Here is a 12,017-nt window from a genome sequence, read left to right as displayed (position 1 = left end):
GTTCTCTCTTTCTTTTTCTCTCTCTCTCTGTCTCTCTCTGTCTTTCTCTGTCTCTCTCTCTCTCTCTCTCTCTCTCCCTATATATATATATATATATATATATATATATATATATATATATATATATATGCATCTCTGTATGTTTCTCTCTCCCTCCCTCAGTCTGTAATTTGGAAATCTGCTCTCATGAAAGCCACCAGAAAAAAAACGTATTGCAGACGGTTCCAGACAATAGAACTAATTTTTTGGGTGTTGTTTTCTCAAAAACATCAATGGAAGTGTCCATTTTGCCCACCCCTGTCTTAATCAAAGTCTTTAAAACTAAACATTGCAAATGTCAGGTGAGGCGAGAGACAATGACTCAGGGCTGACTCATTGTGTTTTTCTATGAATTCCCGAAGCCTCGCCGCTGGCTGGCTACCAATTTATTGTATTTGTATTGAGTATATCATGGCTCATTCATTATTTCGTCCCTTCGGAAGCAAAAAAAAGCAAGCTAAGAAAGAAAAGACTGGACTCAGAAACCTACTTACTTTGAACTTGTTCATGGAGTTCTTCACTATTATATGAGGTCTCTTCACACTTTTCTGACCTTCACACAAATCCGAATGAAACGCAAATTTCAAAATGAATGACATTCTTTTCCACTTGTTACTCTGGAGGTCAGTCAGTACACTGCTCTCTCAGTGATTTTCAACCACTGTGCCGTGACACACTAGTGTGCTGTGAGAGATCGTCAGGTATGCCATGAGAAATTATCCAATGTCACTTTTTCAAATTTAACATTTTATAAAACATGTATGAATCATTTTCTGCAAATATTATACCATTGTCAAGTGTCTGTGCTGTAAAAACTGGGGGTATTATAAATGATATTGTAATTAAACATACTGTTCAGTGTCATTTCATAAGATTTTTGGTTAGTGGTGTGCCGCAAAATTTTTTCAATGTAAAGAACGTGCCCTGGCTCAAAAAAGGTTGAAAAACACTGCTCTAGCCTTATATGTCATAATAATGAGGACATTATTTTATAATTCAGTTCGTGACGAAGAGATACATTTTTTTAATATTTATTTCTATATACGGGATTTTTATTAAACTTAAAGGGGCAATGTAATATTTGACCATTAGACTTTTCTGTATTATGTAGAACCACTGAAAACAAGTGTTATAAAGCACAAAGAAAAAATACTTGTTTACATGATAGTTGATTTGCATATTATTTAAATCAATCTTGTTGTTTTTTTCCCTTCAATCCTGCAGCCCTCTGAGACACCTTGTGATTAAGGGCTATACAAATAAACAGGACTTGACATGACTAGTTAATGAATGAATAGGCTCCAGTACATTTTTGTTGTGTATTTTAATTCAAATAAACCAATTTGGTTGAAATAAGGACAAAAAACCCAGCCCCGAAAAACAAACATATTGCACAGACAACTTAAACAAATTTGTTGGTGTTGTTATCTTAAAACAACATAATAATTAGGGTCATCTCAACCCATGTGATGCATTGACTCAAAATTGGATTATTTTTGACCCACCTGTTTTTAAGGTTTGTTCGACACATTTTGGTACATGAAATGACCGATCCTGAAGAACCTAACAAGACTTCACACAGATTTCTGCTATCTTCTTTTTAGTTCCACATCTGAAGGAGAACGGGCATAATTGAGATGGAAGTGGGTTGATTAGCCAGAAAATTACCACTGAGCAAAAGTCATCTCCTAAAAAAGGCGTTATTTTTGGATTCCCGTTTAAGGTGTTTGACTAAGTGTGTGAGTGTGCGTGTGTGTGTGTGTGTGTGAGAGAGGAAGAGAGAGAGAGAAGTTAGCCTGATAATAATATGTCTTGAATATTTCAACTGGCCCTCAGGCTGCAGGATTAATCCTCACTATCTCACAGAGGATCTGTATCTACCTCAAGCTTGAATTATATGTTATTCGGGGCACAGCGTGCAATATTAGGGTTTTAATAACTCCAGCAATAATTCAATGAAAAAAAAGGAACTTTCGCAGGGTTGTAATGAATTCATCGAGAGAAAGTCTGACCTTTGTTTGGTGTTTGTAATAAAATGTCAGTGTTGCACATTGGTCGGTAGGCTGGCATCTCTTTCATGCCCCCGGTCAAAATGTCAGCCCGCTTTGCGTGCGTCACAACATCTGTGCCTGTTAACCTGCAAAATAAGTTACAGTATGCTAGCTATTTCCGCTCATAGCTAGTTTCTCAGACAACATCACAACTAAGGTTGGGAATTGAAGTTAGCTAGCATAAATATTACACTTATGATTCTGTCTGTGGTCAGATAGAAGGGGTGTTGTCCTTGACTATGTAGAGGCTGCTTAAACAAGACATATTCAGGTGATAGAAGTTTATCCATCTGTCCTTCCATTTCCTGCACCGCTTATCCTGAATCGGGTCGCGGGGGTGCTGGAGCCCATCCCAGCCATCTTCGGGCAGTGGGCAGGGGACACCCTGAACTATTGAGACAAAATCAAACCAGGGTTTCTGTCTCTTCTGTAAACTCTGTTGCAGCCCTGACTTATTATTTTTATTTATATTAACTGGTTGCCAGCCAGTCGAACGGCACACAGGGACAGACAACTCGCTCATCCACACCTAGGGACAATTTGGACCGGCCAATAACCAGACATGCATGTCTTTGGAATGTGGGAGTAAAATGGAGTGCCCGGAACAAACCCACGCAAGCACGGGGAGAACATGCAAACTCCACGCTGGAAGGTTTGATCCCATGACCTCAGAACTGTGACGCACACGCGCTAACCACTCAGCGGCCGTTCTGCCCCTAGAAGTTTATATTTTCTATATTTGATATTTTAATAAATAAAACTAATATTTAATAGAATAGCCATTGATTACAATGTAGTGACTATTGTTTTCAATGACCTTAACAGAAGATAAAATAGAATATTAGGATAGATAGAAAACATTTACAAAGTGGTGCTTGTCATTTGGCCGAAGTTGTAAGTGCACCTGAAAATAGTTTAAAGACAGAGGTGGTCCTTCACACATTCAGTGCCAGATGTTTCTCCCAAATGGCGAGTGCAGGTCACTTTTGGCATTTCGACTCATTTTTTCAAAATGTTTTCCTCTTTAGCTATACAGACGCTGCCCTACTTACGAACAATTGTTCGTAAGTTGAATATGTTCGTAAGTTCTGGATCTGCTCCCGACAGTTTCTCACATTCTAGTCAAAAACCCCAATCTTCGACTCAGTTTATGAGGGCGAACAAAGACAACTCTAACTGTAGATTAATATACGATCGCAGTTTTTTGCTGGATATGCGAACATCCAGAAATCCAGCGCAAATTTCGACGATCACTCTGGAGTGTTTACTTAGCCTCGGAGTGCTACGTCAACAGAACGCAGCGGCCGACAAAGCAGCGAGTAAAAGTGGCAAGCGGAAGCGCTGTGACCGGGGAAGGAAACGAGGTTGTCGGGCCGGGCTAACGGCTCGGATGAAGGCTAAACCCTTCAAAACGCCTCTACCATCCATTTTCCTATCCAACGTCCGCTCCCTTGACAACAAACTGGACCATTTACAAGTGGAATTTACATCGAACCGCGAATTGACGAACTGTTGTGCTTTAATTCTGACGGAGACATGGCTAAACTCATCTATCCCGAATGACGCTGTTAGCATTGTGGGGCTAACTGCTTTCCGCGCTGATAGAAGCGGCGAACTCACCGGCAAAAGCAAGGGGGGCGGTCTATGCATTTATACCAACAACTGGTGTAAAAATGCGAAGATAATATCGAAACACTGCTCACGTGACATTGAGCTTTTGACGGTGATCTGCAGACCTTTCTACCTACCGAGGGAGTTTAGCGCGACCATCATTACTGCCGTGTACGTGCCCCCCAGCGCTAATACGAAGGAGGCAATGGACGTTCTCTACCGAACTGTGAGTGAACTGCAGCATGCTTACTCCGAGTGCATTTTTATTGCGGCGGGGGACTTTAACCAGGCCAATATGAAAACAGTTCTCCCGCATTTCCATCAGCATGTAAACTTTGCTACAAGAGGTAGGAACACATTAGACCTGGCCTACACAAACATCAAAGGTGCATATAAAGCAGCCCCCCGCCCCCATCTTGGCTCATCAGATCACCTTTCTATTATGCTAATTCCAGCATACAAGCCCCTGCTGACCAGAGAAAAACCTACAGTGAAGCAGGTGAGGGTGTGGTCTGAGGGGGCAATGGAGGCACTACAGGACTGCTTTGATTGCACTGATTGGGACATGTTTAAATCGGCTGCCACTTACAACAACAAAATAAATATAGATGAGTACGCCATTTCTGTGTCAGCCTACATCAGTAAATGCGCAGAAGACGTCAGCAATAACAAAACTATATGCACCCGTGCCAATCAGAAGCCCTGGATGACTGCTGAAATACGAAAACAACTAAAAGTACGGAACCTTGCCTTTAGATCTGGTGACAAGGAGGCGCTGTTATCAGCGAGGGCTAACCTGAACCGGGCTATCAGACTAGCAAAGCGAACGCACAGTCAAAAAATCCAGGAACGTTTCCTCAGCACAACCAACACCAGGGATATGTGGAAAGGCATTCAGGCCATCACCAGTTACAAGCCAACCACCGCCCCAGTGCAGAACACTAGCATGGACTTTCTGAATGACCTCAACAAATTCTTTGGAAGGTTCGAGGCACAAAACGGCACCCCTGCAGCGAAAGCGGTTCCAAATCAGGGCGAAAGAGCACTCCACCTGGACTCATCTGACGTGAGGAAGACCCTGAGAAGGGTCAACACAAGGAAGGCTCCAGGCCCGGACAACATTCCGGGGCGGGTACTTAGGGAGTGCGCCGATCAGCTGGCTTGTGTACTAACAGACATTTTCAACACCTCGCTAGACCAAGCCAAAGTACCATCATGCTTCAAATTTGCCAAAATCATCCCAGTGCCAAAGAAACCCCAGATCTTATCACTCAACGATTACCGGCCCGTTGCACTGACTCCTATCATAATGAAGTGCTTTGAGAGACTGGTTAAAGAGCACATCACCTCCAGTCTCCCCTCCTCATTCGACCCCTTTCAGTTTGCCTACAGGACAAACCGCCCCACCAGGGATGCCATCTCCTCTGCGCTTCACCTGAGCCTGACACATCTAGAGGAGAAGAACACCCATGTGCGGATGCTGTTCCTGGACTTCAGTTCAGCATTCAACACCATCATCCCACAACATCTGGTGGACAAAATGAGACTCCTGGGTTTCAACACCCCCCTGCGGAACTGGCTGCTGGACTTCCTCTGTGACAGACCCCAATCAGTGCGGATAGGTCAGAACAGTTCAGATGTCATCTACCTCAGCACGGGCTCCCCCCAAGGCTGCGTCCTAAGCCCCTTGCTGTTCACCTTGATGACACACGACTGCGTCCCTAGGTCCGCCACAAACCACATCGTGAAGTATGCTGACGACACAACAGTGGTGGGCCTCATCAGGGATGACAACGACCTGGCCTACAGAGAGGAGGTGGAGCAGTTGGTGGGCTGGTGCAGGGACAACAGCCTGGTCCTGAATGTCGACAAAACTAAAGAGATCATTGTCGACTTTAGGAAAAACCAGCCCAACCATGCCCCACTTTGCATCAACAACAAGGCTGTGGAGGTTGTCAGCAGTATCAAGTTCCTAGGGGTGCACATTACAAACAAACTCACCTGGTCCGTAAACACTGCATCACTGGTTAAGAGGGCACAGCAGCGCCTGTACTTCCTGCGGAGGATGAGGAGAGCCCACCTGCCCCCACCCTCCCTCATTACATTCTACAGGGGCACCATAGAGAGTATCCTGACCAGCTGTATCTCTGTGTGGTGTGGAGGCTGCAGCGCTACCGACTGGGGTAGTGTGAGGAGGGTAACGAGGACAGCAGAGAAAATAATCGGGACTACACTTCCCTCCATTCAGGCCAGAAGCACTGCCTATCCCATGCTAAAAACATTACCGGGGACCCCTCTCACCCCCATCATGGACTGTTCACTCTGCTAGCCTCTGGGAAGAGGTACTGCAGTGTGCGGTGCAGGACCACCAGGCTCCGCAATAGTCTAGTCCCCCTGGCCATTAGACTGTTAAATGGTCAATCTAACATATAGTTAACTTAAATCTAAACGGCTGCTAATCTGACTTTTGCACTACTGGCAGTTTTTTTTATAGCTTGCCACTCCTTGCACATTGCTCTCTGCACTATTGTAATTACAGCGTTATTGTTACAGTGTTAATGTTACTGTGTACCTGACTTGTTAACCTGACTGCCCATTTTGCGCATCTGGTTAGCTACTCTTCTTGCACTATCGGCACTATGGTAAAATACTATACGTAGCCAAAATACAATACAACATTATTTATATCTGTACATCCAAGGAAACTGTGGGGGTCAGATGCATCGACATTTCGTTCTGTATACACGTGTACTAGAATGACAATAAAGTAGATCTGAATCTGAATCTGAATCTGAATCTGAAGTTGCTTCAGTTCTATATTTAGTTTGGAACGCTTGTTTAAGGTTTATATAAGTATGATTAAGGCATGTATTAGTAACCTGTATTGTTTTGTATTAAAAACATAAACATTTCACAAAATAATATGCTCTATAAAGTTGAGTTTAACTTAATTTTGTAAGATGCGCTTCAAGAGTTAGGCGACTTCCTCCTCTGTGGTAGAAAATGGCAGAAAAAAAGCGATGCAACCATTTTCTCAACCGCATCAAGCTTTCTTAGTCCACTTTCATTTCAAAAGAAACGGCTTGCCTCTTCCTTACACTTTACACCAACCATATTGAATGGATGCACGAGATATTAAACAATAAAATAGTCCTATAAAGGGACAGTTTTAGCAGTCACTGACAACTTCTCTAAAAATGTATTTTTTCGTAATAAGTTAATAATCTTGGTTGTGCTGAGGCAGACTCTGCAGAGCAGCTGATGATGTCCTGGGTTGCATTGATGACTTTGTAGGGTTTTTTAAATGCATCACCATTGTGATAAATTGTGATTTGGCTTTGGGTGAATTTACGTTGATTTTATGGAGCACTTTGAATTGCATTAGCACTCAATAAAAGTGCTACTTTATTACATTCGAATAGAAGTAAGTGTATACCCTAATGTTGAACGTGTACCTGTTAAAAGATCATTTTTATTTTGTAACTGCAACAGATGTTTGTGATTGTTTTATATTTCTTGTGGCCCATTTTGCGTGTTTGTCAGTTCCAATGTTTTCAAATGAAGAAACAAATCCCCCAAATACATTTGGTGTGAACTGACGGCTATAAGAATAGCTCACCAGTGGTCTGACATTGTAAATTGTAGGAAAATGTTTTTTTTTTTAAACACGGCACAGTAAATTTTTGAACAGGAAGTAAATAAAAGTGACACAAATTGAAACTGAAAAAGCAATGATTAGTTCAAAATTAACATTAATTATGCTTAACGAGGGGAAAAAAATACTTGTTTTCCCTGTAATATTGCAGAAATCTATATTTTAGGTCTTTAATTTTAATACTCCGATACCGTGACATTTTTGTTAAAGGTTATCACACCTTATAATCATAATCATAAACATCAGCTCTTATTTTCTGTAGTAGTCTGGGAAATATGATAAGTTTGCAGAAAATATGTCGCAAAATTAGGTCAGATTAAGGTTACAGGTGAGAAAACAAAGAGAGCTGATAAAACAGCAACAAAAGTAAACAGAAGATTAGACCTGAGCATTCTCTTAAACAAGGTTTCCATTTCCTCTGAGCGATAACACCGGGTAGTGTTATTCGCCTGGAACTGGAAATCGCGGTGGGTCACCATCTATGTCCCTAGCGGAGCAAAGGAGGGCTCACACAAAGGAGCGATTGAGGGGCAAACAACAAGACGGTTGAGACCATGTCAAAGCTAGCTCGTTTGTAGCAGACAATCGGCTTTGTGTCAGTGAAACGAGATGGGCGAGGTTGCCAAGTCACCAAAACATTCAGCAAAAAGGGTCCCTAATCATTTCCATCAGAGACTGTTTTGGAGTTGGGGCAGGGATGGGGACCTGCTGCAGCCGAAAGCCCCCGCTTGAAACCGGGGTCAAGTTGGTTCCTATCAAACACCACGTTGTGTTTGCTGTGGCACGCAAGGGGTCGAACATTCGTCGTTGTGAATTTTCTGCAAGGAATCCGTTGAGGGATTCGAGGTATGATGAAATGATAACATTTTTTTTTCTATGTGCGTTTATCTTTTCCCAGCTCCCCGTAATCAAGTTATGGCTTTACCTGTGATTTGCAGTTCTGTGTGCTCAATTGTAGAGTGGTATTTTTCACTGCAGTTATATTGTATGCAAACCCTTTAATTATCACATATTTAAATTTCACCAGGGCCACCAAAGGGGGTGTGGCAGGACTACGCACACCTGTGTCCAAATCCCCCCACCTGTCTTTCATTAATCCTGTTTTTTATTAATAATAATAATAATAATAATGCATTTTATTTAAAAGCGCCTTTCAGGCCACCCAAGGACACTGTACAGACAATGAAAAAATACAATTTAAAAAGTTGTAAGCGAAATAATAAATAAAAACAAGACTGCTATGACTGCTCAAACAGCTCAGGCTTTTGGGTCATTTCTATTTCCACTGCCGTTGCTCAACACGTTTGTTTTTATGTTTCCTTTATCTAGTTCAGACATTTTTTGTCCATTTGCTTGTTTTTATCAGTGGGTTTTTTTTCCTGTGTTTTTTTTTGTTTTTTACCCTGATACTTTTCTTTTTAGCACACCCGCTTTCGCGCCTGCTTCCATGCATTTTCGTCCACCCGCTAGTCCTAACATATATTTCTGGATGATAAACAAAAGCACTTGAGCCTCCTCAAGTGCAGTGCAAAAAAAAAACTGTAGCAAAATCAAGCAAATGGAACTGGAACATTGTAACATACAAACACACGCCCCTGGAAAAACAATTTAATATTCCCAGCACCTGTTTCCATCCATTCGAATGCAGGTTTTTTTAACTGCTGAACTACACGATAAACTTGCACCATTAGTTTCAATTGTGTCTTGAAAGATCAAGATCAAATACAGGTTTTTTAATGTAACACTTACGAGTCAGTACAATTTATTTTACGTTTAGTGCAATCTAGTGGGAGTTAAGTCTGAGTTCTTCTTTCGAAATTCTTTTGGTAGCAACATTTGAGTTAAAAATTTGCATTTCCACTATTGCTTTGCGCAATCTATTCAAATGAATAGTATTTTTCTTTGGACTATTGTTACAAATCAATATTTTTTATTGCACTCTTATTCGGAAAGAAATTACCCTTAAAAGTTCCCCAAGCACTACTATGTAAATATTATTGCCTATTTATGCATTATGACATTGTTTATCTCATGTTTCTCTTTTCGGTCTTTATTGTGTGTTTATCTTATTCATGGAGTACCCATGTATATTGTCGTTGTAAACACAGTTTACTAAATTGTTTTCAATCACAATATAAACTATTTTATTTTAATCAAATGACAATTGACTCCTAGGATATGCCATTATTCATTCTGAGTTGAGGATTGCAAATTTAGATTGCTGTTTATTATGGGATAGAAAAATTAACTAAAGCTTGAAGAAATCCTTCTACACCACATAACAATATTCAAATAACAAAACCATAAATAGTAAGAACTACTTATGTGTAATATACAGTGAAGAAATCATTATTTGAACACCCTGCTATTTTGCTATTTCTCCCACTTGGAAATGGTGGAGGGCTCTGAAATTTTCATCATGTCCACCGTGAGTGAGAGAAACTAAAAAGAAAAATCCAGAAATCACAATGCATGATTTTTTAACGATGTATTTGTTTGATACAGCTGCAAATAAGTATTTGAACACTAATGTATCATCTAGAATGCTGACCCTGAAAGACCTGTTAGTCCGCCCATTAGAAGTCCCCCTGCACTGAATCAGTTGCACCTGTTTGAGGTTGGACGACTTGATAATGGGACCTGGGCTGTGCTTTTTGTGTCCCAAAGCTTTAGTAATTATTTAAGAGGGCGACGGAATCTCAAAACGAGACACCTTTAATAACTGCCGCCTTGTCGCATGGCAGTTCGTCACTTTCCACCCTACTCCACCCACAGACACTGTGGATTTCCTCAAAAGAGCTGCAAAGGTTTTCACTTCTTTGTCTTGCAATATGGATTTTTCTCCTTCGTGCATGGTTGCCCTTTATTGGCAAAAACGGCACTAGGATTACCTGCTCCAATTGCGGAGCAGATTTCTGACGTGTTATCTGGCAGCTGTTCCAATTACATTGACGTGCGATTACTTTTGTCTGGCGTGCGTTATGTCTGCTTTTTAGTGAGATGGTCCTTTTTTTTAACTCTATTTTTCGTGATGACGACAAAATGATGCAAGCGGTAAAAAGGTAGTCCATTAGATGAGTAAAAGGGTTGCAGGGGCACCGCAACCATGAAGTTAAGAGGATCCTGATGGCTCCAATCATTTGTGCTTCCATTTGTTTACTGCTGCCACTGCCTGTCCATTCGTACTGTATTTTAGCAGATGCTGTCACTAGCTTGGTCATTTAAAAATATGACCCTACTTCAACTCTAATATTATTATTATTATTATTTGAGATTGAGCCTACAAATTTTACATCATAGTCTGTCTTAATGAATAGTTTTACGTCACCAGTTCTCTTTGCTCAATAAACTAGATCCCTGGGTCATGGTTTCCCACCTTACAATGCTTTCATGTTACATTGTGGAATACACTGTTTTTCAGTCCCTTGTTAGAAGATTTCCCCCACCATAACAACATCAAGAACAAATTATTTCACATTACGAAAGTCTTCACTGTGCAAGTTAAACACTTTATACATCTCTTAGATGCCCGTTTGCTATAAGGAGACGTCATACAAAATGCCGGTTGGCTAATGGATTGCTTTACGGGATCATAAAGATGCTGATGTGCACAATGTTACTTTTCTCTCTCTTCGTTCAGTTCAGTGTGTGCTTTGTGAAGACTTTCGCGAGTTAGGGCAATACAATACAGTGGAACCTCGGTTTTCGAACAATACAATACAATACAATACAGTGGAACCTCGGTTTTCGAACGCCTCTCAGTTCGAACAAATCAGAGGCTAACCAAAAATTTCGAGAAATTCTTGCTTCGCTGTTCGGTCAAAAAATCGGAGTTCGAACGCCGGTAATGCGTGAGTGCGTACGCTAGGGTGCGATGCTGAGCGGCGTACGGGTGTTTTAGCCCCTTATTATTTCTCCGAAGAAAGTCAGTGAAAGCAGCAAAGTTGCTACAGGTGAAAAAGGAAAAGTAGTGCGTACAACTATTGCATTTAAGAAATAAATAATAGCCAAATATGAAGGAGGTGTGCGAGCACCTTCTGCTGACCACCACAAAGGTAAGGAATCCTATTCATAAGATTACGATAACGCGAACGTACGATTAGCCTGGGTTAACTTTAAGTTTAAGTTAAACATTCAGGGTGTTAGAACGGAGCCCAACATTGAGGTTGTTGGAACGGAGCCCCCTTTCCAATGAACCGCTCACCACTTGTTGTGGAGACCCGGGTGCTAATTGACTTGTAAACGACCTGATTTTTTAATTTTTACACGTTCATGTTAGCGTAATCTTTCGTACGGAAGATTACAATAACGCGAACGTACGATTAGCCTGGGTTAGCTTTATGTTTACGTTAAACATTCAAGGTAAACATTCAGGGTGTTGGAACGGATTAAAACGATTTACATTATTTTTAATGGGAAAAATGATTTCGGTGATCGAACAAATCAAACAGGGTTCTGGAACGGATTATGGTCTAGAACCGAGGTTCCACTCTACATTCTTTTTGTACTGAATATATTTGCAGTGATGCTAAAGGGAGAAGCAAAAATATGATAACCGTGTAAACGAAGCATTGTTACCCTCACAATCGATAAATGGGACAATTATTGAGAATAAGGAGGCAATTAAGGTAGGAAAGTAAGGGCATGATAATCCTCGCAAG

General features: G+C 41.1%; 1 protein-coding gene across 6 annotated transcripts in view; it reads left to right on the top strand.

Moving 5' to 3' along the window:
- LOC148362919 (pleckstrin homology domain-containing family A member 7-like) overlaps positions 1–12,017 on the top strand; it is a 154,541-nt gene that overhangs the window by 17,439 nt on the left and 125,085 nt on the right. Inside the window, exon 1 of one of the 6 annotated variants that reach the window (XM_088340512.1) lies at positions 8,042–8,202. The exons of the other annotated variants lie outside the window; for them this stretch is intronic. Within the exon in view, the coding sequence (XP_088196638.1) occupies positions 8,054–8,202 (149 nt within the window). The 5' untranslated portion in view covers positions 8,042–8,053. Of the gene's footprint in view, positions 1–8,041; positions 8,203–12,017 lie in introns of those variants that run through there. 6 annotated transcript variants of the gene reach the window in all.

The sequence above is a fragment of the Urocampus carinirostris genome, chromosome 7 (assembly GCF_059441175.1).
Source record: "Urocampus carinirostris isolate Australia breed hairy pipefish chromosome 7, RoL_Ucar_1.0, whole genome shotgun sequence".
NCBI lineage: Eukaryota > Metazoa > Chordata > Actinopteri > Syngnathiformes > Syngnathidae > Urocampus > Urocampus carinirostris.
The sequence above is the reverse complement of the archived record's forward strand: the minus strand, read 5'-3'. Positions and strand labels throughout refer to the sequence as shown.